Genomic DNA, 24,620 nt, shown 5'->3' with positions numbered 1-24,620 from the left:
AATCGCAGCACGCCAGGCCTCCCTGTCCATCACCAACTCCCGGAGTTCACTCAGATTCACGTCCATCGAGTAAGTGATGCCATCCAGTCGTCCCCTTCACCTCCTGCCCCCAATCCCTCCCAGCATCAGTCTTTTCCAATGAGTCAACTCTTCCCATGAGGTGGTATGTTACCACATTTAATGTTTAATCTTACTTCCCCACTCCCCCAGTTATTTCCTGACCTGATTCCTGTACATCCCATTTCTAAAACTTTCCAGAACCCCCTCTACATCTCTTCTCTACTGCCAAAACCCAAGGACATAAGAGGCCAGATGGAGACCAAGGATTTCACAAGAAACTGATCTTTACTCAACAAAGTTCTACACAAGTGGAATCTCACGGCACCTTGGCGCCAGTCCCCAGCACAGCACAGTAACAAATGGACAGACCCTGGAGCCCACAGGAAGAAAAGGATGAGGGGAAGGGGAGATGTGGGAACGAGAGGGACTGCAGATCGAGGCCAGTCAGGGTCTGCAGCCCTGGGCAGGGGAAAAAGGTTGAGAAGCTGAAACTTCGTTGTGCAAAAAATCAACCAAAATAAATTAAAAAATTAAATAGTCTTCTTAAAAAAAAAAGAAGAAGAACTAGAAGGAGGCCCCCCATCTTGGATGAGAAGGGGTTACCAATCCCATCAGGCAGCCAATCCACACACCCCAAGACCCAGCAGAGGATTCTCCAAAGCACTGGAATTACCAGAAAATTAAATGGTTAATTTTTTTTTTCTTTTCTTTTTTTACAAATGGCTTCCAGAGACCTGCTGGAGTTTCACAGCGGGGAACCAGCTGGGTTTATGGAATGTGCACCAGTGCCCCTCTGGCAGGGCCCCAGAGGGATGGATGGAGCAGGCCCCAGGATGCAGGAATCCAGTCAACCCCCACCCCAGCAAATCGCAAATCGCAAAGAGGGCCCCAAAGAAATAGAAAGCAGGGAAAAGAGAAAAGAAAACCTCAGTAAGGGGGTTGCAAGGCTTGGTTTCAGTTTCTAGGCCAAATGGGAAGTAACCATCCCTCCACCTTAGGGGAGCTTCTCCCACTGTGAAGGAATCCCCAAACAATCCCACAAGTGTCACTGTCCTAGTCTGGTGGGGTCTTATGGCTTGCTGGGAACTGTGGTCAGGAAGTCCCAGGGCCAGAGGCGGTAAGGGAGTATACCACCCTTCCCTTCCTCCAAGTCTTCAGTTTCTTTCTGGCTGGCAAAGCCTAAACCTTTGTCTTCTGTCACCATCAATTAAATGCCCTAGCCTGGCCCTTGTGTTAAAAGTCAGGCCTGAAAGAGTGCTCTTGGAAGCAGAGAAATGAACTGCCTTTGAAACGGACTTGCTTATAGCGGGGTAGGTGTCAGCAGCTCTCTTCAGTGGAAAAGGTTCCATCCAGCCCAGCATCTTCGTAATTCACTGGGGCTCAGGGGAGGGAGAAAAAGGTGACCTCTGGCCAGCCCTGGCCACTTTGGTGGTCCCAACTTTTCGGGCTGGGATAGGAGAAGGAAGGGGGACACACTGGCTGAGGCTGCCACAGAGCTGGCAAGAAGTGTGAGGAGCAGGTCCAAAGCATGCGCGTGCTGACTGAGTGGCCCCAAGGTGGCCATCCTCTTCCCCTCACCCCCACCCCAGGGTCCCAGTGGAGGTCCCCAACCCACCCAGCCCTCCCTAATCACTGCCAATTCCGGCAAAACAGCAGAAGCTTCTTAAACTCTAGATGCAGGTTACACGGAAGGCCTTACGAGTTAACTCAGGGGTTCACTAATTCTACTGTCTCCATGCAGTCGGGGAAATGGTGGGGCGGCTGGCCCAGCCTGGCTGGCGAGGACAGCACCCGCACATGCGCGTAGCCATGTGTGTACATGTGAGTGTACGTGTCTCTACAAGGACCCCCCTCCCCGCCTGCTTTTCCCTTGCCTCATCCTAAGCCGGATTTGGTCGGCCGTGTTGATGCCTCCCTCCCACGTGGCTGGCCCAAGTAGGCTGCCTGAGGTGACCCCAATTAGAGCAAGGGGTCCTTGCTGCCAAGAAGTCCCACCCCCCCTCCCGTTTCTAGGATGAGCGTGGAGGCCCCACCCACCTGCCCACCCTCTGACCAACCTCCAGCCAGCCATGGCAGGTAGATGGACGGGGAAGGCGTCTGGATTTGGGTCCCGCTAACTCCTCCCTAACCCCCCTCGACCAGGGCACAGCGACTTCTGGACGCAGCACGCTCCCCAGCAACCCCTCTGACGACGACGCAGACAGAAACCTGTGGGGAGAAGAGGGCGTTAAGGGCCTGTGCCATGAGGGCTCCTGTGACAGCGCCAGCCCTCTGTGAACACGGGCCCCACACCTGGCAGTCGCGATGCTCGTCTAGACCCCGTAGAAGGCGGCTAGCCTCTCCTTCAGCAGTGGCGGGAACTGCTCCGAGAACTGCTGCCAGTTTTCCTCCCCCACTTGGTCTTTGAAGCCATGGAGGATCTGCAGTGAGGGAGGTGGGGTGAGGGGCGCCCCAAGCAGGGCAAGAGGAGGGTAATCTCAGTCTCTCCCCACCCGCCACCTCCCAAGACTAGATTAGGGCCCAGCTGTGGGGCCTCACCTTATAAAACATGTCCCGAAGGTCATCCTTCGGGCTCACCCAGGAGGCTACAGCATCGCAGAAGAAAATAAAGTCCTGAAACGTGACGGATCCCGTGTGAGGGTCCGTCCAAGCCCAGCCCCAGCGCCTTCCCTCCGAGCCCAGCTGCCCCAACCTGCACGACGCCCCCAGGGTTGACGCCTATCATCATGCAGATCCCACGGAAGGCCGAGTCCTTCTCCTCGTTGTCCCTGATGTTCCTGAGGGACGTGCACCTGGTTTGGCGGGGGGAGGTAAGCGGTGGGGAATCAGCCCCTGGGGCTGGGGCACCGAGGACATCTATGGGGGACACTGGGGAGCGGCGGCAGGTCAGTGGGTGGTGGGGCTGGGCTGGGGGAAGCAAGAGATCAGGGCTTGGTGGGGCTGGATCAGGTATCCATGGCTGGGCAGGGCAGGGCTGGGTGGGTACTGGTGAGGGATGGGGTGGGTACTGGTGAGGGATGGGGTGGGGCCCCACCCAGGGAGGCACACACCAAGGCCGGATGAACTGCTGCAGCATGGGGGCCACCTCCTGCGGGCACACGTAGCCCAGGCGGCCGATGGTGATGGCTGGAATGGCAGAGGGACTCGTCAGGCGACCTGCAACCCCGAGCGGCCCGGGTACGTGGCGGGGCCTCCAGCACAAGGCGCCAGCCCCACCCCACGGGCCCCAAGGGAACAGCTCCTGCCAGCTGCTTGGGTCCCCAAGCTTGACCCAGTCAGGGTCTGCTCCCCATCCAACTTGGGTCTCTCCTAGGTCTGCCCTTAGGCCAACATCCTTCCCAGGCCTCCACCCATTGCCCTATTGCCATTACCATCCCTGGTTCTTTCCCAAGATCTCTTTGTCAGCTACCCTCCTGGCTGGAAAGCCCCACCCCCGGGAGGCGGCCAGTGGCTCAGGCCTGGTGCCCACCTGTGTTTTCCAGTAGTGTCTTGGGCGTGTTGGGCCGGTTGATGATCTCCACCAGATTGTTGAGGACCATCTGCACATAGGGCTGCATCTCTGCCCCTAGAGAAGAGAAGAGTCGGAGCCCTGCATGGCCCACAGCACCCACACCGACCCTAGCTGCATCCAGACACCGGCCAACCAGTGAGCGAGCCAATAGCCATCTCTAGATGTCTGCAGTCCAGGATCCGTGGCCAACCAGACACAGACCCGCACCCGCCTAACACCAGAAGCCTCCCTGGAGTCACTGCTGGACACCAGGGTGAGACTACACCACCCAATCTCCCTAAGGGCTAGGCAGGGCCAGGGGAAACTTCAGAGAAAGTCTCCCAACGAATCCCAGTGGGGCTTTCAGTCAGTTGCTTGGAGAGGAAGGAGGTGATGGTGAGTCCAATAAAAACAGGCCTCCTGTCCCCATGCCTCTTTGGAGAAGCCAGTTACACATGGTCTTTCAGCCATCTGTCCCCATCTCAGATGAAAATGTTCAGAGGTGTCGCCTTATCCCTGGCCAATTGGCACCTGCCTCAAGGGGCACTAGGGTACTCAAGAGCAGTGGTCCCCAACCTTTTTGATTACCAGGGACTGGTTTCATGGAAGACAATTTTTCCAGGGACTGGAATGGGATGGTTTCAGGATGATTCAAGCACATTACATTTACTGGGCACTTTACTTCTATTATTATTACAGCAGCTCCACCTCAGATCATTAGGCATTAGATGCCAGAAGCTGGAGACCCCTGCTCTAGAGGGAACCTGTTGATCAGGGTCCTGCCACAAGGCTGGGAACAAGCCAACGGAAAGGGAAAGGACCTGCCCACCTATGGGCACTTACCCATCTGCATGCAGATCTCACCAATGGCCCAGGTGGCATTGTTGCAGACAGAGATGAACTCGGGGTTCAGGTTGGTGCCCAGGATGGGCATGAACTCAGCTAGTGGGGAGAAAGAGGGGTGCTAAGCAGGGGGGCCAGCCAGGGTGAAGCCTCTGGAAACCCGAGGGGCAGGCCCCATCAGACAGTACGAATACATCCCAGTTCGGTCACAGTACTCCCAGGGCATCTTCTCCATCACTTGAGGCCAGGGCTGGGGTCATGGGTGGGGACGCAATGGGTGTCGTACCGATACAGGGCTTGACATGGATGAAGCAGGCTTTGGTGAGGTCTCCCAGGAGGGCGAAGGAGCTCTGCCGGACCTCAGGCATCGAGTCCTGGGGGTCAGAGGAGGGTCAGTGTGGCAGGGCTCCCCTTCCCCCACCCAGCTAGGGGCGCAGTTCTTAGAGCATGAGCTGACACTGCCTCTTCCTAGCGCCAAGGCTGCAGGCCCATCTGAAGATCCAGGACTCAGGGGCACATGAATGAGTGCCCTGTGCAGGGTACCACTTAGAATTGCTCCCCATACTGATACACTGGGGGTGGGGAAGTGATGCTGGAGGCGCTTGTGCTTTCACATTTCCTATTTTCTACTTTTTAATTTTCTACTCTGTGGACTTTTTCAATGAGATTTTACTCAAGTCTCATTTGAATCACTTTCTAAAATAATCACCAGCTCTTTTAACAAGTCCCTTCTAATATCCTTGGGGCATAACCAAGGCCCTAAGTCCACCCCAGGGAGCCCACAAAGGCTGCTGGGGGTCACCACTGTCCACTGAGAGGCCTGCGAGGGGTCCACCCACCTGCATGCATTGAAACAGCAGTGTCATGATGTTGCTACGGGCGACCAGCTGCTCCACGTGTCCACCCAGGCCCTCAGCCAGGCCACTGAGTAGGTCTAGTGCCACAATCATGAAGTCCTTGTCAGGAGCCTCATACTGCTCAGGGTGCTGGGTGTACATCTGGGCACAGAAGGGGGAAGGCAGGGTGAGGGGAGTGAGCTCAGGCTGGGGCAGCAGCAGGGGGCCGGATGGAGGGGTGATGGCGGCGGGCTGCTCACCATGGCCTGGGCCAGCGTCTTCTGCACCAGGGTGACGCAGCGCTGGTAGACCGGCTCGCAGTAGGGCAGGAAGCCGCTCTGCAGGGCAGTGGCTACTGATGACAGGCACTAGCAGAGAGAAGGGCAGGAGGGGTGAGCTTGGGTGAATGGACAGGCCACGGGAGAGGGCCTGAGGCGGACTCACCTCCAGCAGGGGGAAGAGGTCCTTGTCTTCGTCTTTGAGCTCGTTCCACTTCTGAATCAGCGGAGGCATCAGCTTCTGGATGTATTCCTGGAGAGGGAGCAGGAAGTTGGGGATCCCTGGATACAGGTGGCGGCCTGGGAACCAACATGACTCCCTCTGACTCAAGAGGTGCTCATTGTCTGAACCATGAGGTCTAGGTGCTTTTCTTTGGCTCCTGGGGTCCTCACCAAGTAGCCAGACCTCCAGGCCCTTCTAGTCACTCCCTTCTCACCCATCCTGAGCCCCACCCCTGCGCTGGTGCTTTCTGCTTCCCACGGGCCCCTGAGCTCCCCTCGCCCAGCACTTACCACGCTGTCTCATAACTGTCTGTCTCCCCTACTAGACTGGGAGCAGGGCGAGGGCAGGGGCCGGGTCTGTCTGCCTGCCTGTCGAGGTCATGGCCACGTCCCTGGCGTGCGACAAGGGTCGCCACCAGGTCACTGGATGCCAGGGAGGGGGACAGGGGGGATCAGGAAGAAGGAGCTGCTGGGGTCTCACCGGCTGGTTGAGGTGGTGGCCCACAGAGTCAGCCAGGGTGCCAATGGCGTCGTAGAGGATGAGCAGATTCTTGTGCTGGTACTTGCCGAAGGCAAAGACGAGGGTGTCTAGGATGTAGCTGAGGTAAGGCACCAGCTCCGTGCAGGCCTCCTCCTCCAGGGTGGCGAAGGCACTGGAAGGGGCAGAAGTGTTCAGTGGGCCGCCACCGATGGGACTGGGCTCTGGGTGGGGTTCAGGAAGGGGACACTCGGGATCAGTCAGTACGAATACAGTGAGAAATCAGAGCACTGTCAGGAGTCAAGTATCATCACTTCCCGGAGGGCAGCCAGTGGGGCAGGTGAGGTGAGGTCTGTGGGGCCAGGGGTTGAGGGTCACCTGCAGGCCGCCTCCTGTACCCTCTTGTTGCCATCCAGGATTCGCTTGAGCAACTCCGTCATCAGAGGCTTCAGGTGCATGTCGGGGGGCTGGCTAACCACCCAGTGGGCATAGCGGCTCAGGGTCCAGCAGGCAATGGAGCGGACCAGGGCCTTCTTGTCCGACAGGCACTGGATGAGGTGCGGGATCAGCTCGGGCAGGTAGGGCACCATGCCCTGCATGCAGCCTGAAAGGACCGGGCACAGAGGCAAGGCTGAGCCAACTGGGCCAGGCCACATCCACCCTTCTGGGCAGAGGGGGAAACTGAGGCATGGAGGTCAATAACTGTCTCAAAGGCACAGAGTCAGTGAAAGGCAGGGTGGGGATGGGAAATGGCATCAGACTTCCTTGGTGGTCCAGTGGATAAGAATCTGCCTGCCAATGCAGAAGATGCGGGTTTGATCCCTGGTCTGACAAGATCCCACATGTCTCGTGGAGCAACTAAACCCATGTGCCACAACTACTGAAGCCCATGCACCCTAGAGCCTGTGCGCCGCAACAAAAGCAGCACCTCAATGAGAGGCCCCTGCGTCAATGCGTAGGCTCTGCTCGCAACAACTACAGAAAGCCTTCGAAGCAACAAAGACCCAGCACAGCCAAAATACATAAGTACATACTTCCCTTTCCATCAGCCCCACCCCATCCCAGGGCTTGTGCTGCCACCTGGTTACTCTATGTGTGTGCTCAGTCGTGTTCAACTCCTCGTGACCCCATGGATTGTAGCCTACCAGGCTCCTCTGTCCATTGGATTCTCCAGGCAGGAATACTGTAGTGGGTAGCCATTTCTTCCTTCAGGGGATCTTCCCAACCCAGGGATCAAACCCACGTCTCTTCCATCTCCTGCATTGGAAGGTGGATTCCCTACCACTGAGACTCCTGGGAAGCTACCTGCTCACTAGTTCATAGATGGCTGGGCTGCAGAGTTAACTCAGCCTTTATGGGCAGCAGCAACCCAGGTGGACAGGAAGCACCTTTCTTTTGAAACCTTTCTTAGATGTCTGTGACTTTTTTCTTACTTTTCATCTTCCCTTTCTAAAAAACAAAAATTCTGAATGTGTCTGTCTCTCTTTTCACTGCAGATCACAGCATACCCCTTGACTGTCCCAGCCCTGAGATCTATTTTCACCAGTTCAGGGTCAATTCCTTGAGATCTTTCCCATTAAAATGAACAACACTTCACATGTTACAGCAGACCTGGGTGCTGAGGTAGTCGTGTGTGTCTGCTATCACAGATCTGGAAAGCTCTCTGGTAATTCACCCTGTGCACACCATCAGGACAAAGGGAGCTAGGAAAGTGAAGGAAACACCACCTCTGCACACTTCTGATCCTGGCAGGCCAGCCTCGCAGTCAGAGCAGGTCTGAGGCCCAGCTTCATCCCAGGTGACAAGAGAAGTGGTGTAATTCTCTTTGCAGTTGAGTTTCAAGAAACCTACCTCCTCGGGTGGCACTAAGCCCACAGGACAGGGCTGCCTGTTATTACTGTTGCTGGAACTATGCTTAAGACCTCGTGGAACTGCCTTTCTTTGAGAATTAAGAAGAGGACTTGCATTTGGGGGTCCCTTTCAGGCCTTTGGGCTGAGGTGGTTGTTGTTTAGTCACTAAGTCTTGTCCGACTCTTTGCGACCCCATGGTCTATAGCCCGCCAGGCTCCTCTGTCCATAGGATTTCCCAGGCAAGAATACTGGAGTGAGTTGCCATTTCCTCCTCCAAGGGATCTTCCCAACCCATGGATAGTGCCTGTGTATCCGGTATTGACAGGTGGATTCTTTACCACTGAGCCACCTGGGAAGCCTGATCTTGGGCTGAGAGGAAGATTCAAATCCCAGAGCTGCTTGGAGTGGCCTGAGCAGGCCGCTGGAGAGAACCTGGGGATAGCCTCACCCCCACCAGCCCTCCCTGGCCCAGCCCCATCTCACACCAGCATGAGGCTCAGAGGTCACACACAGTCAGGCTGGAGGGTCACTTACCCTCAGCAATGGCACCCAGCACCAGGATGCCTGACTCCTTGACCACCCACTCGGGGTGGAAGAGGAGGTCCTTGAGCAGGGGGAGCAAGTGGGGCAGCAGTTCCTCCCGGAAGACGTTGGCCAGGACATCCAGTGCAGCCGCCGAGCACTTCCCTGAGGTGGGAGGGGAAATCGGGGGGCGGGCTCAGGGAGGCACATGGGGCAGGCCACCAGCCCTCCTTTCTGTGACCCCTGGGATCCGAGGTCGTGATTTGAATCTTTGTGATTTGCTCTGCACAGGCTCCCTCCCTCTGAAAGGGAGCCCAGGGCCTGCTGTCCCCTACTCCTCACTTCATACTGCAGGCCAGGCCACTCACTCAGATTCCAGTCGGACAAAGCATCGTCGTCATCATCGTCCTCCGCGTCCTCTGAGCCGTCAGGCCGCTCGGCCTCATGGGGCAGTGTCACCGTGCGCGACTTGTGGAAACGTGGCTTGATGTCCTGTTCACTGTCAGGGACAGCCTCGTCCTCCTCAACATCCCCCTGTGGAGTCAGGCAAATGGCTGAGACCCCCAGAGGCCCCCAGCGCCCCAGCCTTCCTTCACCCTGCCAGTGACTGGTGGTCAGCCCTAGCTAACCTTCAGCAGGATGATGTCGATTTCCGAGTACTTCATCCCTTTTACCAGGATGGGGATCAGCCTGTTGGAAGAGAGGCTGTTAATCAGGATGCAGGGGCCCTAGAGACAGCTTACAGCCTGGGGAAGAGGGAAGTGGAGAAGAGTTGCAGGCAGGAGCATCTAGGAGCCGAGGGGTAGACCGTACATGCCAATTCCATTTGTACTGCATCCGTTAATTTCTCTTAGTGGGTACTATTCCCAACCGAGTCTCAGCCACTGTGACTGGGTCAGAGCTGACACTACTCCTAGCTCCACAGGAATGCTCTTGATCCAGACCCCTGGCCACTCAGTGAATTCCAGACCCCCACACATGCTGAGAAGCTTGGAATAGTGCCTGACCCCTTGTTTAGTCGCTAAATCCTGTCCAACTCTTTTGGAACCCCATGGACTATAGCCCATCAGGCTCCTCTGTTCATGGGATTCTCCAGGGAAAAACACTAGACTGGGTTGCCATTTCCTTCTCCAGGGAATCTTCCTGACCAAGGGATCTTCCTGACCAAGGGATCACACCTGTCTCCTGCACTGGTAGGCAGGTTCTTTACCACTGAGCCACCAGGGAAGCCTGATCCCTAACGTGCCATAAAGCAGTGACACACGGCCCTGCCCTGTCACCAGGCACTTCCTGGCATGGGGCCAGGTTGGGGAGCTAACAGGCAGGGCAGCCTCCCCAACTCCGCTGGAACCCATGCACCTCAGGATCAGAGATTTTGACTAGAGACTTCACTGAGTCGGGGACAGACAAGTGATTCAAGTTGATCAAAGAGGATCAGCCTTAGAACTTCTACAGAGACACTATAAAAGAGTAATGTAAAGAGAGACTGTCTTTACTCTGAGGTTCCCAAGCTAGAAGGCTGCAGAAAGTACTACCATGAGGGCAGGCTGTGCCTGAGAACAAAGTAGACACAGAGGAAGTAGGTCTGAGCCCAGATGGTCTGCTGTTCACATCCTTTGAGTACCTGGATCCAGCTATGCCTGAAGCCTCTGCTGCCTTTTTTTCCCCTCTGGCTGTGCCAGGTCTTAGTTGGAGCACACAGGATCTTCACTGTGACATGAGGGGTTTTTAGTTGAGGCATGTGGGATCTAGTTCCCTGACTAGGGACTTAAACGTGGGCCTCCTGCATTGGGAGCAAGGAATTTTAACCACTGGACCACCAGTGAAGTCCCTCTCTGTTGATTTCATCTTTTCCACCTATAACTTAACCTAATTTTTAATCCATTAAAGCTACATACCTACCATTTGCAAAATAAACGCACACAGGAATAAAAGCAAACCAAGACAATTGATTGGCACAGGCTAGCACAGAAGGGAAGACAGAGGGGTGGAGTCTGGGGTGGACAGAGGGCAGGAGCAGCACTCACTGGACCAAGTGGGAGGCCAGGACTTCCTTGCAGATGGGCTGCTCGGCCAGCGTCAGCCAGAACTCACAGGCCTCGAGGGCCACGTTCTCATCGTGGTCCTGGGTCCTCTGCAGCATGTACTGGGGTGGGGTAGGAGAAAAGACTAAGGCCAAGCCCGGTGAGGGGTGGCTCCCCACAAGCCTCCCACCCCACAGCACCCGCACGGGCTGGCCTTGGCCGGGTGTACCTGGATGATGCTATGCATGTGGGGGATGAGCCTGTCAATCCGCACTTCCAGCAGCATCACTAGTGCACGGCACACGTTCTTCCGCACCTCAGGGTCATCATCCACAGCCAGGGCAAACAAATGCTGCAGGGGAGCCGGGGTCAGCTGCAGCTGGGCCCTCAGCCCGCCCCCTACACTCCCCAGCCCATGGCCTACCTCAATGAAGGTGTCAATGTTGTCCATCAGCGCCTGGGCCCGGTCCATGATGAACTGATTCACACAGGCGATGGCATGGGACCTGGCAGGGAGTGGGTCAGCACATGGGTCACCCCCAACCCCACCCATCCTGCCCCCTCCCAACCCCCTGCAGACCCCCACCCACCGGATCTTGGGGCTACAGTGCTTGAAGAACTGGAGGAACTTGGGGATCATGATATTGAGGGGCCTGTTGAGGGCATCGCTGTCCAGCAGTTCGGACGAGTCCTCACAGATCTTCTGCAGGGCTCCGAAGGCTCCCTGAGTGGAAAGCAGCAGACACATGGGGAGGAGTCCCAGTTGGAGCCCAGCTCCCGCTTAGGCAGGCAGGCCATGGCTGGTCGCCTACCTCACAAGTATTGTAATCCTCTGAGTTGAGAAGGTTGCACAGCTGGGGCAGCAGCTCGGGCCACATCTGCAGCTCACCCTTGGAAGCGATGGTGGTGATGAGAATGCCTGGGGCGGCCGGGAAAGGAGGCTGCCTCAGGCTAGGTGCAGGCCTGCCTGGCGCCCCGGCCCTCCTGTTGTGCGATCATTCCACCAGCACACAAGCTGTAAGCCCTACACACACTTTTTTCTCTTTTTTTTTTGGTCACGTGGCATGTAGGATCCTAGTTCCCAGACCAGGAATCAAACCCCTGCCCCCTGCATTGGAAGCACAGAGTCTTAACCACTGGACTGCCAGGGAAGTCCCCTACACATTTTTGAGATTCTCTTTGTCTTTCTGTATGCCAGGCCTGTCTCAGGCCCTGATACAGCGCAGAACTAAACACAAAATACCTGCCTTTAGGAGCAGATCTCTCTAGTGAGGGAGGCTGCCTGGAATAAAGATAAATCAGTAAAAGTCCTGGGAGGCAAGATGCCAAGAGCTGAGGGAGGAAATGGAACTGAGAAAATAGTTAGCAAGGACTCAGGGTGAATGTAACAGTTTTTAATTCAGTGGCTCAAGAAGGCCTTGTTAGGTGACACCTTGCTATCTGAGCAAAGACCTGAGGAGGTGCGGGAGAAGCCATCTAGGTCCCTGGGGAAAGAACAACTCAGGCAGAGGGATCCGCAGGTATAAGAAGTCCAGGGTCATGCACAGAATTGGTGTGCTCCAAGACAGATGGTAAGGAGCCAGCGGGGCTGAGCAGAGGATGATGGGGAGAGTGGCAAGAGATGAGGGCTAGGAGGGGGAGGAGGCATGTTGTGCAGGGCCACGGTGGCCTCAGGGAGGACCGTGTCCTGCTTATTAGAGACCCAAGTGCGACCTGCAGTAGGCATGTAAAGTGCACAGACTCTGGACCAGTCTGGCAATTGAGCTGAATATGGGTGATGTCAGTGCAGAGATAGTATATTTAGAGCCAAGAGGTAGCAGTGTTTCCCAAGGTCGGGGAAGCTGCCATCGCCAACATGCCAGATGACCCTGGTTCACATGTCTGCTGGGAAAGGCATTCCCTGCAGTGGGCAGACTGGCAATGGAGTCCCCAGGCCCATCCCTGTCTGTGTGACCTTGGCCACATTACCTAAGGATTCTATGACTCAATGGGAATAAGGAACACCACCCTCCTGGGACTTCCCTGGCAGTCCAGTAGTTAGATTCCACAATTTCACTGCCCGGGGTTCAACTCCCGGTTGGGAAACGAAGATCCCACAAGCTTAGGGTGATTGGGAGGCTTCAGTGATTTAACTGAAGTACTTAAGAGCAGAAACTGGTGCCGAGAATGAGTTTGGTAAGTCCAATTCCTCCTGGTGGCCTCAGAGAAGGCTAAGGGTCACTTTGAACAAAGACAACAGGCCCCAAGATCAACACTTCCAGCAGGCCTAGTAGCTAGCTCACATTTTTAATACTATCTTTTTGTCTTCATTGCATTTATGATTAAGGCTACCTTCCCTTTGAAAGTGAAAATGTCCAAGGCTCAGTTATCTCTGACTCTGTGTAGTTCATGAGGCTCCTCTGTCTATGTAATTCTCCAGGAAAGAATACTGGAGTGGACTGTCATTCCCTTCTCCAGGGGATCTTTCCGACCTAGAAATCAAACCTGCATTTCCCCAGACTATCTGAGCCACCAGGGAAGTCTACCCTGCTGTACAGAGCAAGCAAATCTGTCTCCCCTTCCCACCTTTTTTATTGCCATGCTGCATAGTTTGCAGGATCCTAAGGCTCCTGACCAGGGATTGAACTCCAGAACCCTGCAGTAAGAATCCTAATCACTGTCTTGTTTTAAATAGTTATAAACAATTTCCACTTTAAAGTAATATTTAAAGTTGATATAGAATTAAATTTTAAAATTTTCAATTATATGTCAATTATATCTCAGGAATTCCCTGGCTATCTAGTGGTGGTTAGAATCACATTTTCATTGCTAAGGGCATAGGTTCAATCACTGGTAAGGGAACTTATTAATTAGTTAAAATTAATGAATTACTAATGAAATAAAAATTACATATCAGCAAATCTGACCGGGGGTGGGTAGAAAGTAAGTTGGGAACAAATAGTAGGGCTGGTGTTTATCAGTAGTGAAAAGGCTTAAGGTAAAATTGCTTGAAAGTTCTTAGTCCTCCTCCTATAACTTCCTCAGGCAGTCTTTTGGAGACAGGAAGATTCTAACACAAACCTAACCCACATTTCTCCTAAGTTATCACTGGTGAGTTAGCAGAGAGCCCTTATATTTTAGTCTGCTATATCCTTGGAGCTAACAGAAAATGCTGGATGCTGAGTGACTGCCTAAGAAGTAAGAACAGCTGTTTCAGGAGAGAGTGGTTCAGAGCATGGACCTGATTTGGTCACTTCTGAACTCTGTTACTGGCCAGACAAAGACTCTTCACATCTATGTGCCTCAGTTTCCTCATCTGTAAAATGAGAGCAGTAACAATACCACCAACTGATGGTGCTGGAACATTCAGTGAATCAACATCATTAACATATTGAGAAGGTTCTTGGCCAAGAGTGCCAGCTCAGAGCATCATCAGACACCAACTGCCACTGAGCTCTCTCTCACCTATGGTGGCCCGGATGAGCGAGGAGGCGTCGCCGATGTTGTTGAGACATTCCTGTTTGATGAAGTCGGCCACAGGTGGTGGAAAGCTCTGGTAATGTGCCTTCACGTTGTTCTTGAGGATGAGACCACTGAGAGAGCGAGTCGGCTCATCTGTGGGAAGAGGGCTGGGGCTCAGGAGACCACAGGGGAGAAAGTAGGGTCTGCCTTGGGTGGAGGGGCGCCAAGGACATACCTTCCGACTTGAGTCTCGTCAGGACGAATATCAGGTAGTTGTTGAAGTCAGGAAACTGGTTCAGTTGTTTGAGTTTCTGCGAGATTGTTAAGGGTCTTGGCAGACAGGGGCCTTCCCCGGGTGGGACTCCCACTCTTACTGCCATATAACCTGACTGCTGGGATTGGGCAGCCAGCTCCTGGGGCCCCACGTGTTAACCCCCATGCCCAGAGTAAGGAAGCATTTCAGACACATGAGATTCATACAGCAGATAGGGGAAAATGCCTCAGCTTCCCACCACTCCTGAAGATCTGGCCAGAGCAGGAGAGGGTGAACAAACTCTGCTCTATCTGAAAATTAGCAGAGGCTACTCGCTGTGCTGCTGCTGCTAAGTCGCTTCAGTCGTGTCCGACTCTGTGCGACCCCATAGACGGCAGCCCATGAGGCTCCCCCATCCCTGGGATTCTCCAGGCAAGAACAATGGAGTGGGTTGCCATTTCCTTCTTCAATGCAAGAAAGTGAAAAGTGAAAGTGAAGTCGCTCAGTCGTGCCCGACTCTTAGCGACCCCATGGACTGCAGCCCACCAGGCTCTTCCATCCATGGCATTTTCCAAGCAAGAGTGCTGGAGTGGGGTGCCATTGCCTTCTCCGCTACTCAGCTCTGCTCACTAGCAATTTAACACAGCATACTTTTTTCTTAAAGGGACCTCACACTTTTAAGTGAAACTTGCATACGGTATACATAAATAGATTAAAAGTTTAAGAGTATTTTAAACGACCAACTGAAAAAAGGAAATTTTACTCACGAACCTAAAGCCAAGCACCAGCAAAAAGTGTCTCCCTCTCTGCTGGGAAAGGGACCCAAGAATTCTAATCCTTAATTGTTTGCCGAAGTTCGCTCCTTCCTCAGCAGAAAGAGTCTGGGAACTAGAGATTCGACCCCTTCCTCTCCAGGAGATGCACTTGTCGGCCCGGTCCCCCCAGACCCGGAAGGAAGGATACATCCTGCACGATGCGCTGCGTGGCTGTGTTAGGCGACTGCGAGTCTTTGAGCAGCTGAAGGACCTGCTGGAGGCCTTGCTCGTCTGGCTGCCAGTCCATGGCGCAAGGCGAACTGCGGGGGTAGGGGCCGGGATCAGCACCGGATCTCGGAGGCTCTGTGGCAGTCCCAGGCTGAGCCCCCGCTGAGGTGATGGCGGCGGCGGCGGTAGCAGGACTGGAGCGTCCTCGGCGGACAGGCGGAGGCCGCCGATCCACGCCCGCCCAAGTGCGGGGTCCCCGCCAGCTGCGCCATCCACGGCCACGCAGTCGCGGGCTCGGGAGCGCGGGCGGGGGTATGTGGAAGCAGGCCATGCGAGGCGGCGGCGGGACCCGGAGAATCCTCATCCCACCCAACGCCGGGCCTTCGTCCCACCTCGGCCCATGCCGCCGCGCTCGGCTGCGGGCCCTAAGGCTTCCACTTCCCTCGAGGCTGCTCGGCGAGGACCCAGCCACCTCCCCATTCAGGGGCCCTGCCCCAGAACACGACAGCGCCCCAGCCCCTGTGGTCTTTCCCGTGCCGGCACGCAGTCCAGCGAGTCCCCTAATCAGACCCAGAGCAGTCGGCAGACAGGTCCCCGATGCCTCTCCAAATGAGAGTCAGCGAAGGCCTGCCTATTCGGCAACAGAAGCCCCCTGGACGAGTCCCTGTCGCTTCCCCAATCAGGTCTGGCCAAGCCTCCCCCCACACAGTTCCAACAACCCCACGCCCCAGTCAGCACTAACTCCCACTGATGGATCACTACTGCTTCCCATAATCAAGTTGTACCAAGCCCCCCACCACCTCTAGCCGGAAAACGTCTTCGTCCGAGCCCTGCAGCTCCCTCGTTAGGCCTGGCCAAATACCCCCGAGGCATTTCCCCCAACTGCACCCAGCTACGCCTCGCAGTCAGAGCCAGCAAAGCCCTCTAGGCCGAAGTCTCACGCCCCTCCCTATCAGGGCCCAAAACCGCCGCCCCCAACTTTTCAACGCGGCCTCCCACAGTCAGACCCAACCAAGCCCCTCCGAAACAGACCCACACACACACCCGATCCTCGCGACGTCCCCTAATCAGGCCCTAAGCAGTCCCCATACACTTCCCCAATCAGAGCCCCTCCAGCCCGACCCCAGCCGCCCCAGTGGCCCAATTTTCGCGGCACCCGGACCTGGCCCGGCTCCGAGGCCCCACCCCCTAAGCCAGGCTTAGTTCCCCCATCCCCCGCCCCGGCCCATTCTCGCTGCCTCTCCAATTGGGCCCAACTAGGTTCTCGGCCTTTCCCGGTCAGGCGCGGCCCCGACGTCCGGGCCGCGCGCAGCGCAGGCCCGGAGCCCGGCGGGGGTCGACGAAAGCCAGGGCCAAGCCGGTCGGGGTCCGGGTGAGGCTCACTTACCCGGCCTCGGGCGGCAGCAGCGAGGCCTTAAGCTGCGGCTTCTCCTGAGACTCGCGCGGAAGGAGGGAGCCAAAGAGAGGGAGTAATAAAAAAAAAAAAAAAGAAAGAAAGAAAGAAAGAAAAAGAAAACGCGGCTGTATGTGAACCGCGGCGGCTTCCGTACGCCGTTCAAATAGGCCTAAATGACCCAATCGCGAAAAGCAGCGGTCGCACGTGGCCTGGCACCAGGGAGACCTAGACCCCGCCGAGGTCGGGTCACGTGACCAAAGAGCCGGCCGCCCTCTAGGCCTCTCTGGCCAGCTGGTCCTCCCACCGTCTCGTTTTTTCAGCCTCGCTCGCTGGCTTGACAGGAGCTCTTTGCTGCAAACAGGAGTTTGGTGGCGCGCGGGACTTTTAGGTATAACTCCCCTCAGCCAGAACCATCTTCACTTTGTCACCCACCCACCCCCAATAACTGAACTGTGCCTTCCTCCCCCATTTTGAGAGTACTTAGCAGAAGTACTGTGCGACCAAAGAGTTGAGGGGACAGAGCCTAGGGTGGACTTTATACCCCATAGACAAAGGAGGGAAAGCCAAACAAAGGGAGTGCCTGAGACTGGCTGGGTTCCTAAAGAAGCCTCTGCCATATTTTGGGTTATTTACATTGCTGTTTGACAAATATATAAGGTACCCTACGAGGACATAAAATTTTAAACGAAGTGAAATAATAAAGACTAGAGCAAAAGACCTAACTCCTTTCTCTACCTGAATCAGAATGAGGTGAAACAATTCAGGAAATTTAAGGACAGGAAGATGGAAAAAAAAAAAAAAAGACATTCCGTGATTCTTGCCACCATCTGAGGACAAAGTAGGGCACCTCTCTTCCAGGAGCAGGAGAGTCCCGGTTCTCTCCTCTCCCACCCCACCCCCATCCACGTCTCCACCCTGCTGACGAAAAAGGTGGGCGACTTTCTGCCACTCCAACTTTAGTTTCTCCATTTGTCGAACAGATACAAGACTAGTTTGCTGGGTTAGAGATAATCCAAGTTAAGCATTACAAAACCTGCAGTAAATTGTTCCTCAAAAACGTGGTTTTTACTCCCCGAGGTCCCAGGTGGTCCTTTTACTGCATTTGGACCCTCCCTAAATCAATATTTACAGAGTCAACTAGGGCTCTAATCCCAAAGGACATCCCAGTCCTGCCTTAAAGGCCTTTTTGGCCTGCGGGGAGGCACAGGTTAACTCTAGCCCCAGACTGGAAGGAGACAGATTTCTCAGTCCACTTGCCCTTGGCAAAGTCAGTCCTGGCTCCGTTCATTCATGAAAAATAGATACCTAAGGCCTCTCTTGACGAAAACCGAGGCCGCCAGGATTTGGGACGAGTCAGTTGAAGCCACACTCCACTCCAAGAGTCAGGATCCTAAAGAAGCAGATGAGTCCCACCTCAGCCGGCTCCTCTGAACGGGAACCGGGTTTGAGAGACACGCGCCGAAAGCCGCCAACACATGCGCAATGGTCTTCCCTCGTGCGACCTGAGGGCCTAGAACTACGAATCCCATCCTGCCTTGCGCAGGCGTCGCCGAGCTTACGAACTCTGGCTGCGACTCAAACCTGAGGGGTCTAGAGACTTTCTGGATTTGTGTGTTGAGCAGGACGAACGAGGTTGAGGGAGAGGGTGCAAATCAGTTTTCTGTTCAGGGTTAGGGGTTGCCTCAGAAAGAGTCGGGTAGGAAACGAGTTGGAGATGCAGGAGAGAATTTGTTAATGCTCACCGCCCCCTTTTTACTTTCTTTCCTTTTTTTTTTTTTTGCCCGCAGAGTGTGGCATCGGGGAGTCTTAGTTCTCTGACCAGGGATTCATCCTATGCCCCCTGCAGTGGAAGTGCGGAGTGTTAACCACTGGACCTCCAAGAAAATGCCCCTCCCCCTACTTTTGATACGTCAAGTTTCCAGCGGCTCTGCGCAGGCTTTCTGGGGAGGAGTCCTGGAAGAAGAATGTGAGCGCTGCTGCCAGTATGATCCACAGTATATCGGCCCTCATATGGTCACGGGTCTTTTTCTCTTCCCCAGATGGTGGGTTTCAGTACTGAATCGAAAAATCGGAAAGGAAAAAAAAAAAAAAAGCCCCCTGACTTCTTATGCACCTACTGCCTTTCAATGTATAAATGGTATTCTCACGACAGCCCTGTACACAGCAAACTTCAACTAGAAGAGCTCAGTGCAAAAGAAACTCAAAAAACTGGAGCCCAAACAGGACTCTGAGATAAGAGGCAAACACATCTCAGTTAACAACAGCCTCCCTGCCTGAGCACATCACACTGCACCCACATTTCAAGATATTTCTCAAACAAGGTCGCCAGACACAAAGCAACTGCTCCACCTTGAGAAACAACAGCCCCTTTGAATGTCAAGGTTAATGTTGACTATATGAGCATTGATTGTTCTTACTTTTAGAACTTCACTCTAGATGTTTCAGTATGTTATCCTTATTTTATAGATGAATAACCTGAACCACAGAAAGGCTAAATAACTTACCCAAGATCACACAGCTAACAGACACCAGAAAAGTTTGAAACTGGGACTGTGTGACTCACCAAAACCTGAATTTGATTCTCTGCCCTCTTCACTTTTCCCAGGTCAGGGCAGGTGAGCTCAGTGAAAGGAAGTGCTGACACTCCAGAATAGAGGGAGCTGCTGCAGGGGCGACCTACTTCTCCCACTTGTTTCTTTTTAAAGATCCAGCGGCTGTTGTGGCTTTGAGGGAGGAGGAGGTAGAGATGGCTCCATGGGCTTCCTATATCCCCTCCCCCATACTACATCTCCAAGGCTAACATCACACCTGGGCCAGCTCAGCATCATGAAAGGAGGGAGACCTTTCGCCTCATGTGGGAAATAAACCAGACAAGCCTTACTGTGTGTCAGCAGGAAGTAAGGAGGCATGTCACCTGTTTCAAAGTGTATTTGCTCACTCTTCAAGCTGGGCATGATTCAGCTCAGTCTTTGCACTTGCTGTTCCTCAAGCCTGCAACACTCTTCCAAGGACCATCCTCACTGCCTGTCCCACCTCCTTCAGGACTTGCAACAGATGGTGTGACCATTCTTGACCAGTTTACAGTTGCCATCTTTCCCCCCATCACAGATCCTCTTTCATACTGCCCCCCGGCCCCTGCATAGAATGTATAATGGTGTTGTGTGTTTTGTTTCTTGTTTCTCCCACAACCACAATGTTAGCTCCACTAGGACAGGGAATTTGGACTGTGTTGATACTTGCAATTCCCCAACCCCCTCCCCCCAGTCTGAATCTTGCAGTGTGAAGCTGTGTGTGTGTTGGGGGCGGGGTGGGGGGGCGCTCAGTTGTGTCTCTTTGCGACCCCGTGGACTGTAGACCACCAGGCTCTTCTATCCATGGGATTTCCCAGGCAAGAATACTGGATCGGGTTGCCATGTTCTCCTCCAAGGAATCTTCCGACCTAGGGATGGAACCCACCTCTCCTGTGTCTGCCACATTGGCAGGCAGGTTCTTCACCACTGGGCCACCTGGGAGGCCCTATGGACAGGTGCTAACTCAGCCTTCATCCTTCTGCCTCTACAGGTCCCAGGCATGTGATAACCACCATGGTCCTTGGAATCATGATGCTCCCCTAACAGGAGAGGGACTGGAGCCTGGCCATAGGATGGGCATGAGTGCCAAGAGGCTCAGCATTCATGCCTGGGAAGGCCTGGGAGATGGCCCCACAGCTAGGATGCTTCGACGTTGCTCCGTAATAGATTTGAGTTAGGAGGCACAGTCATCTTAACACCTTGGTTGGCTCCACGGAGAGCAGGCACCCAGGTAGCCTTCAGCTCCAAATAGGATGAGCAACGGGGCCAGGAAGACACAGAATTACAAGGAACACTAGTGGGGGACTAGGGGCACCAGGCTTCCTTCAGGACATCCTGTCCCCTAGTACAGCAGTTGTCCTGTTCTGCAAGGTGGGACAAACAAGCCCTTTTGCATTCTTTCTCCTGATCATATAAAAAAACACACCATCCCTGGAAGGGCTACAAGTCGCTGGCAGGACAGACCAACCCCACTGGAACCCAGATCCTGGTCCTCTTTACTTCCTCCACTGCCAACACCCCATTAGCTCCTCTTGCCTGATCACAGCCTGGTCTCCATCTCCCAGGTTCTGCCCAGACCCTTTCAGCCAGAGGGATCCTGTTAAGATATAAAACATACCATGCTGCTCCTTACCACAGCCCCTCAAAGGTTTCTTCTTACGAATAGAGTCCCAAATTCTCACCCTAGCACACGAGACTCTGCATATAACACACCCAGGCTTCTCACTCAGCCAGTTCCTTTCAGAGTGGCCTCCTCAAAGCTCCCTGTAAAGGCCAGGCACCCTCCCTGTCTGTATACTGGCTGTTCATTACCCCACAGACAGGCTTCCTCACCTCCCTCAGGACTCTGATCAGATGTCTCCCTACAGCCTCTCTCCTGTACTTCTTTGCAGTCATCTCCCCAAATGGGTTCCCCTTTTAATCTGTGTCTGTTTCCTTCCACAAAGGCAGGAAGCACGCGTGGTCTGTTTTGTTTACTGCAGTGGCCACAGGGCATAGAAAAACCCAGGCACCCGGTAGGTGCTCCTTGTCTTCGGATCTGAACTGACAGCTTTGGCCCAGCCCAGATGGGACTGTGCAGACACTGAACAAGAGCAGCAGCAGGGCGTGGGGTGTATGTCTCAGGCGTGAATCCTGAGGAGAGTTCAACCCCAGGAGGGGTTGCACCCCCATTATCCCCGATACCCCCACATCACTGGGGCAGACCCAGCCTTTGGTAGGTGTGCAACCAGCCAAGAGGGAAGGGCTTAAGTTGGAAAGAGCAAAAAAGGCAAACCAAGCACACAACTCCAGCACTAAGTCATGTTCTTTACTTCCCAGAAGTGATGGCTAAAGGGTGGGAGGGGGGGGTGAGAAAAGGAAGACAGAAAGAGCCAGGGGGAGGGAGGAGAAGGGACAGTAAAACACTGTTCTACGAAGTCTCAGGAGGCAAGTGCTCAAGGTAAAAAAGAGTCCTGGAGAATCATCCGCAGCTGCGGGAAGCATCTCGGTTTCCTTCTGTGTATAAGTCCTTGGGGGGAAAGGCTGCCGCGCTGCCACTGCATTAAATAGTTATGTACATCGCAGAGAGTCCCAGGCCGTGGGCAGGCAGGGAGGGGGGTCATTTCACCAGGGGCCGCGTTTTATCATCATCACCGCACTGGTGGGCTTTGTACTTTTTCACCTCTGCCATGTACTTGGCCCATGCATCACCTTTACTTGTTAATACCTGTTGGGGGGGAGGAGGGATACACAGGGGGTTGGGAAGGGGATGCCAGGAACCAGGGTCAGGACTGTCCTGAGACAGCTGACCCACCCACAGCGTATTGGGTCTGAGATAAAGATAAGCAGAGACAAGTTATCTAGGGGCTGGGTTGAAAGCCCTCCTCCCCCACCCAGTACATCCATCCAAGGGCCAGATACTGAAGAGGGAGGGATGGGGCACCTCGGCCAGGCGCTGAGGCTAGAAGGAAAAGGCAACAGAGGCAGTCCCTGCCACAACCGGTCTGCTCACCTCATCCTCCGTCTTCTGCTTCTTGGCTACTATTCCCGTCTTGAGGGCTAGTTTGTTCCCGCCTCTGCGCTTGCCCACCTGGGTGAAGGGACAGAAGACTGCAACGGTTACAGGAGCCGGGGCCCGCCCTTGGCGGTGCTGAGGCCCACTACACCTTCCTAGCCCGGCCCGGTGGCCCGTCCCGACGCCGCGCCCAGCTCCACCAGCCGGCCGACCTGCGCAGCAATCAGAGAGGAGCACACGCGACTCAGCGCCTGCCCTGGGCCCATGATGCCCAAGCAGTCCTGGGCCCCCCAGCTGTCTTCCCAGGGAGAGAGAAGAATCCCCACATGAGGGGGATGAGCTCTGTCCTCACTATCCCCTAGTACAGACCACACAGGCAGCAACTGCTCCCTTTATTGAGCACTTACTGTATACTAAGCCCTGTGCCAAGTGGCTTTGGACGTATCATCTCCTTCAACTTTCACAGTTACCTTAAGATGAAGGTCATAACTGTCCGCATTGGACAGATGAGGAAACACCTTTGAAAAGGAGAAGCCTGTCCCCTGGATCATGCTGACAGCAGACAGTGGAGCTGGATTCAGGGTCAGGTATGTTGAGTCCAGGGAGCAGCAATCTTAGCCACCGCCTGATGCTGTTCCCTGACACCTAATCTGGCCTGGCCTCTTTGAGGGCACTCCCTCAAATGGTCCCCCCAATGACCAAACGGAAAAGGCAGTGACAACTACTGCTACTCTCATTCACAGGGGGGCACTCAGCTGCCACCCAGTTCTCACACCAGCCCAGGCCCGGTCACTTCCCATTCTTCAAATGTAAGATTTAGCCTGAACTTTCCCGGTCCTCTATTTTCTCCCACAAACTGAGGGCTTCTTGTGCACCAAGGGCTGTGACAGGCTTTACAGACATCCTGTCCCTAGCCCTCAACCAGGTGTTAAGTGACCTGAGCTGCTGAGACTATTCTCACACTCATTTTTGACAGATGAAGAAACCTGACGCACCCCCACCCAAGTCCATTACTCTTAAGTCAACACTTTTTTTCTCCACACCACAGGAACTTGCTCTCAACACAAGAGACAAAGCCAGCTCAGGGTTGACAATCAATATAGGTGCCCTTTTTTTAGCCTAGAGTTTCTCAATCTTAGGCACAAATGACATTTTGAACAGGATCATGTTTGCTGGAGAGGGGGAGGAGAGAGTTGCTCTGTTTCAGGATGTTGAGCAGCAGCTCTGCCCTCTGCTCATGAATGTCCGTCCTGACGACCACAGATGTCCCCAGACTTCGTCAAGTGTGGAGTTGGGGTAGGTGGAAATCGTCCCCAGTTGAGAACCATTGGTTTAGCCCTTCCTATAAGGCTTGCCCAGTGGTAATCACATAAGAAGATGCCCATTTTTGCAAGCAGGGAAAATGAGGTTAGGCCATCCCAGATGCTCCGGGAGAGCAGTGATGCCTGTCATGTTCAGCACAGCATATCCATCACCTAGCACAGTGCCCAGCACAAGGTAAGGTGCTCAATAAATGGACACCGGACGAAGGAAAATCATGGAACTCAAGCAAATCTCCTAGGTCACACAGTAAGCAGTCTGAGTCTTTCATTCACACAGCTCAGACTCCAGACTTGAATATGACACCCATTCTCATAGTGGGAGATGGTCCCCAAATCCAAAGTTCGGGTGGGTACCACTCAAACAGGAATTCTAGTACCCTGGTCTCCCGGTCCTCGGAACGCTGTTTCCAATGGAATCCCCCCCGCCCCCAAGCTCCCAGTTCCTGCGGGCAGACTCCTGGGGTCCCCATCTCCGCCCCCAGACCTCTCTTGTAGGGAATCCAGGTTCTGAATCCTCAGCGGATGACCCGGACGGCCCCCTGATCGGAGTCGGAGGGTGGACCTGGATCCCGATCCCCTTTCTCGGTCCCGATTCCCCAGGCCAAGGAAGACCCTGGCGCCCGCCCCCACCCCCGCGGCTCCTTACGAAGCTGAGCGTGGGGCCCGGACCGCCCTTCCTCTTCGGATCCCCGGGACCCGCGGCGGCAGCGGTGGCTGGCTGATCGGGTCGCTGCGGGCCCGGGGGCGGCTCCTCCTGCCGCTGCCGCTGCTCCTCCTCCATCTTCCGCTTGAACAGCTCCAGGAAGCTGCCGTCGTTGGCGAACAAGTTCACGCCGCCCGACACTGGGCTCGAACCCGCGCCCGACACTTCATCATCCCCGCTCTCGGGCGACGTCCCGGGCCCGGACTCAGCCCATCGGCTTCCGCCGCCGCCGCCGCCACCCGCGGGGCCCGGCGCCTCCCGACCAGGAGGCTCCGCCCGTCTCCCTCGGGCAGCCATTTTGTCACCAGGTGCCGCGCAAAGGACTCCGGGAAGGCCGCTCCCGGCCCCGCGCT

At 54.8% G+C, this 24,620-nt stretch overlaps 2 protein-coding genes and 2 non-coding genes across 5 annotated transcripts; all 4 read right to left on the bottom strand.

Annotated features, from left to right (window-relative positions):
• Positions 1-2,184: 2,184 nt before the first annotated feature.
• TNPO2 (transportin 2) lies at positions 2,185-16,781 on the bottom strand. The gene is made up of 25 exons (XM_068981447.1): positions 16,669-16,781; positions 15,262-15,373; positions 14,281-14,356; positions 14,049-14,198; positions 11,417-11,523; positions 11,195-11,328; positions 11,029-11,110; positions 10,834-10,956; positions 10,608-10,726; positions 9,210-9,270; positions 8,949-9,114; positions 8,593-8,745; positions 6,586-6,811; positions 6,211-6,382; positions 5,674-5,760; positions 5,490-5,597; positions 5,233-5,391; positions 4,680-4,767; positions 4,394-4,492; positions 3,530-3,625; positions 3,111-3,186; positions 2,753-2,852; positions 2,599-2,673; positions 2,379-2,480; positions 2,185-2,268 (listed from the first exon to the last, which is right to left on the bottom strand). The coding sequence occupies exons 2-25, from the start codon at positions 15,358-15,360 to the stop codon at positions 2,185-2,187; spliced, it is 2,742 nt and encodes a 913-aa protein (XP_068837548.1). The 5' UTR covers positions 15,361-15,373; positions 16,669-16,781.
• LOC138086728 (small nucleolar RNA ZL2) lies at positions 4,564-4,639 on the bottom strand. Its single transcript, XR_011145433.1, has one exon. It is a non-coding gene; the product is annotated as a small nucleolar RNA ZL2 (small nucleolar RNA).
• On the bottom strand, positions 6,459-6,527 carry LOC138086718 (small nucleolar RNA SNORD41). The gene has a single exon (XR_011145424.1). It is a non-coding gene; the product is annotated as a small nucleolar RNA SNORD41 (small nucleolar RNA).
• Positions 16,782-21,560: 4,779 nt separating the features above from the next.
• TRIR (telomerase RNA component interacting RNase) lies at positions 21,561-24,620 on the bottom strand. 2 transcript variants are annotated; one of them, XM_068980076.1, is made up of 3 exons: positions 24,211-24,612; positions 22,240-22,317; positions 21,561-21,954 (listed from the first exon to the last, which is right to left on the bottom strand). In XM_068980076.1, the coding sequence occupies exons 1-3, from the start codon at positions 24,562-24,564 to the stop codon at positions 21,847-21,849; spliced, it is 540 nt and encodes a 179-aa protein (XP_068836177.1). In that variant the 5' UTR covers positions 24,565-24,612; the 3' UTR covers positions 21,561-21,846. The 2 variants fall into 2 exon arrangements, with proteins under 2 accessions (XP_068836177.1, XP_068836178.1); XM_068980077.1 differs by lacking the exon at positions 22,240-22,317 and having other exon boundaries at positions 24,211-24,620.

The sequence above is a fragment of the Capricornis sumatraensis genome, chromosome 9 (genome assembly GCF_032405125.1).
Source record: "Capricornis sumatraensis isolate serow.1 chromosome 9, serow.2, whole genome shotgun sequence".
Classification (NCBI taxonomy): Eukaryota; Metazoa; Chordata; class Mammalia; order Artiodactyla; family Bovidae; genus Capricornis; species Capricornis sumatraensis.
The sequence above is the reverse complement of the archived record's forward strand: the minus strand, read 5'-3'. Positions and strand labels throughout refer to the sequence as shown.

Bases quoted from the DNA above. Each gene is read 5' to 3' on its own strand.
- TNPO2 (XM_068981447.1), bottom strand. From the start codon at position 15,360: ATGGACTGGCAGCCAGACGAGCAAGGCCTCCAGCAGGTCCTTCAGCTG. The intron at 6,383-6,585 runs GTGACCCTCAAC...TGCCCCTTCCAG, and splicing joins GTACAGGAGGCGGCCTGCAG to TGCCTTCGCCACCCTGGAGG. The intron at 4,768-5,232 runs GTGGGTGGACCC...TCTGACCCCCAG, and splicing joins TGCTGTTTCAATGCATGCAG to GACTCGATGCCTGAGGTCCG.
- TRIR (XM_068980076.1), bottom strand. From the start codon at position 24,564: ATGGCTGCCCGAGGGAGACGGGCGGAGCCTCCTGGTCGGGAGGCGCCG. The intron at 22,318-24,210 runs GTAAGGAGCCGC...CCCTTCACCCAG, and splicing joins CGGGCCCCACGCTCAGCTTC to GTGGGCAAGCGCAGAGGCGG. The intron at 21,955-22,239 runs GTGAGCAGACCG...CCCCCCCAACAG, and splicing joins AGCAGAAGACGGAGGATGAG to GTATTAACAAGTAAAGGTGA.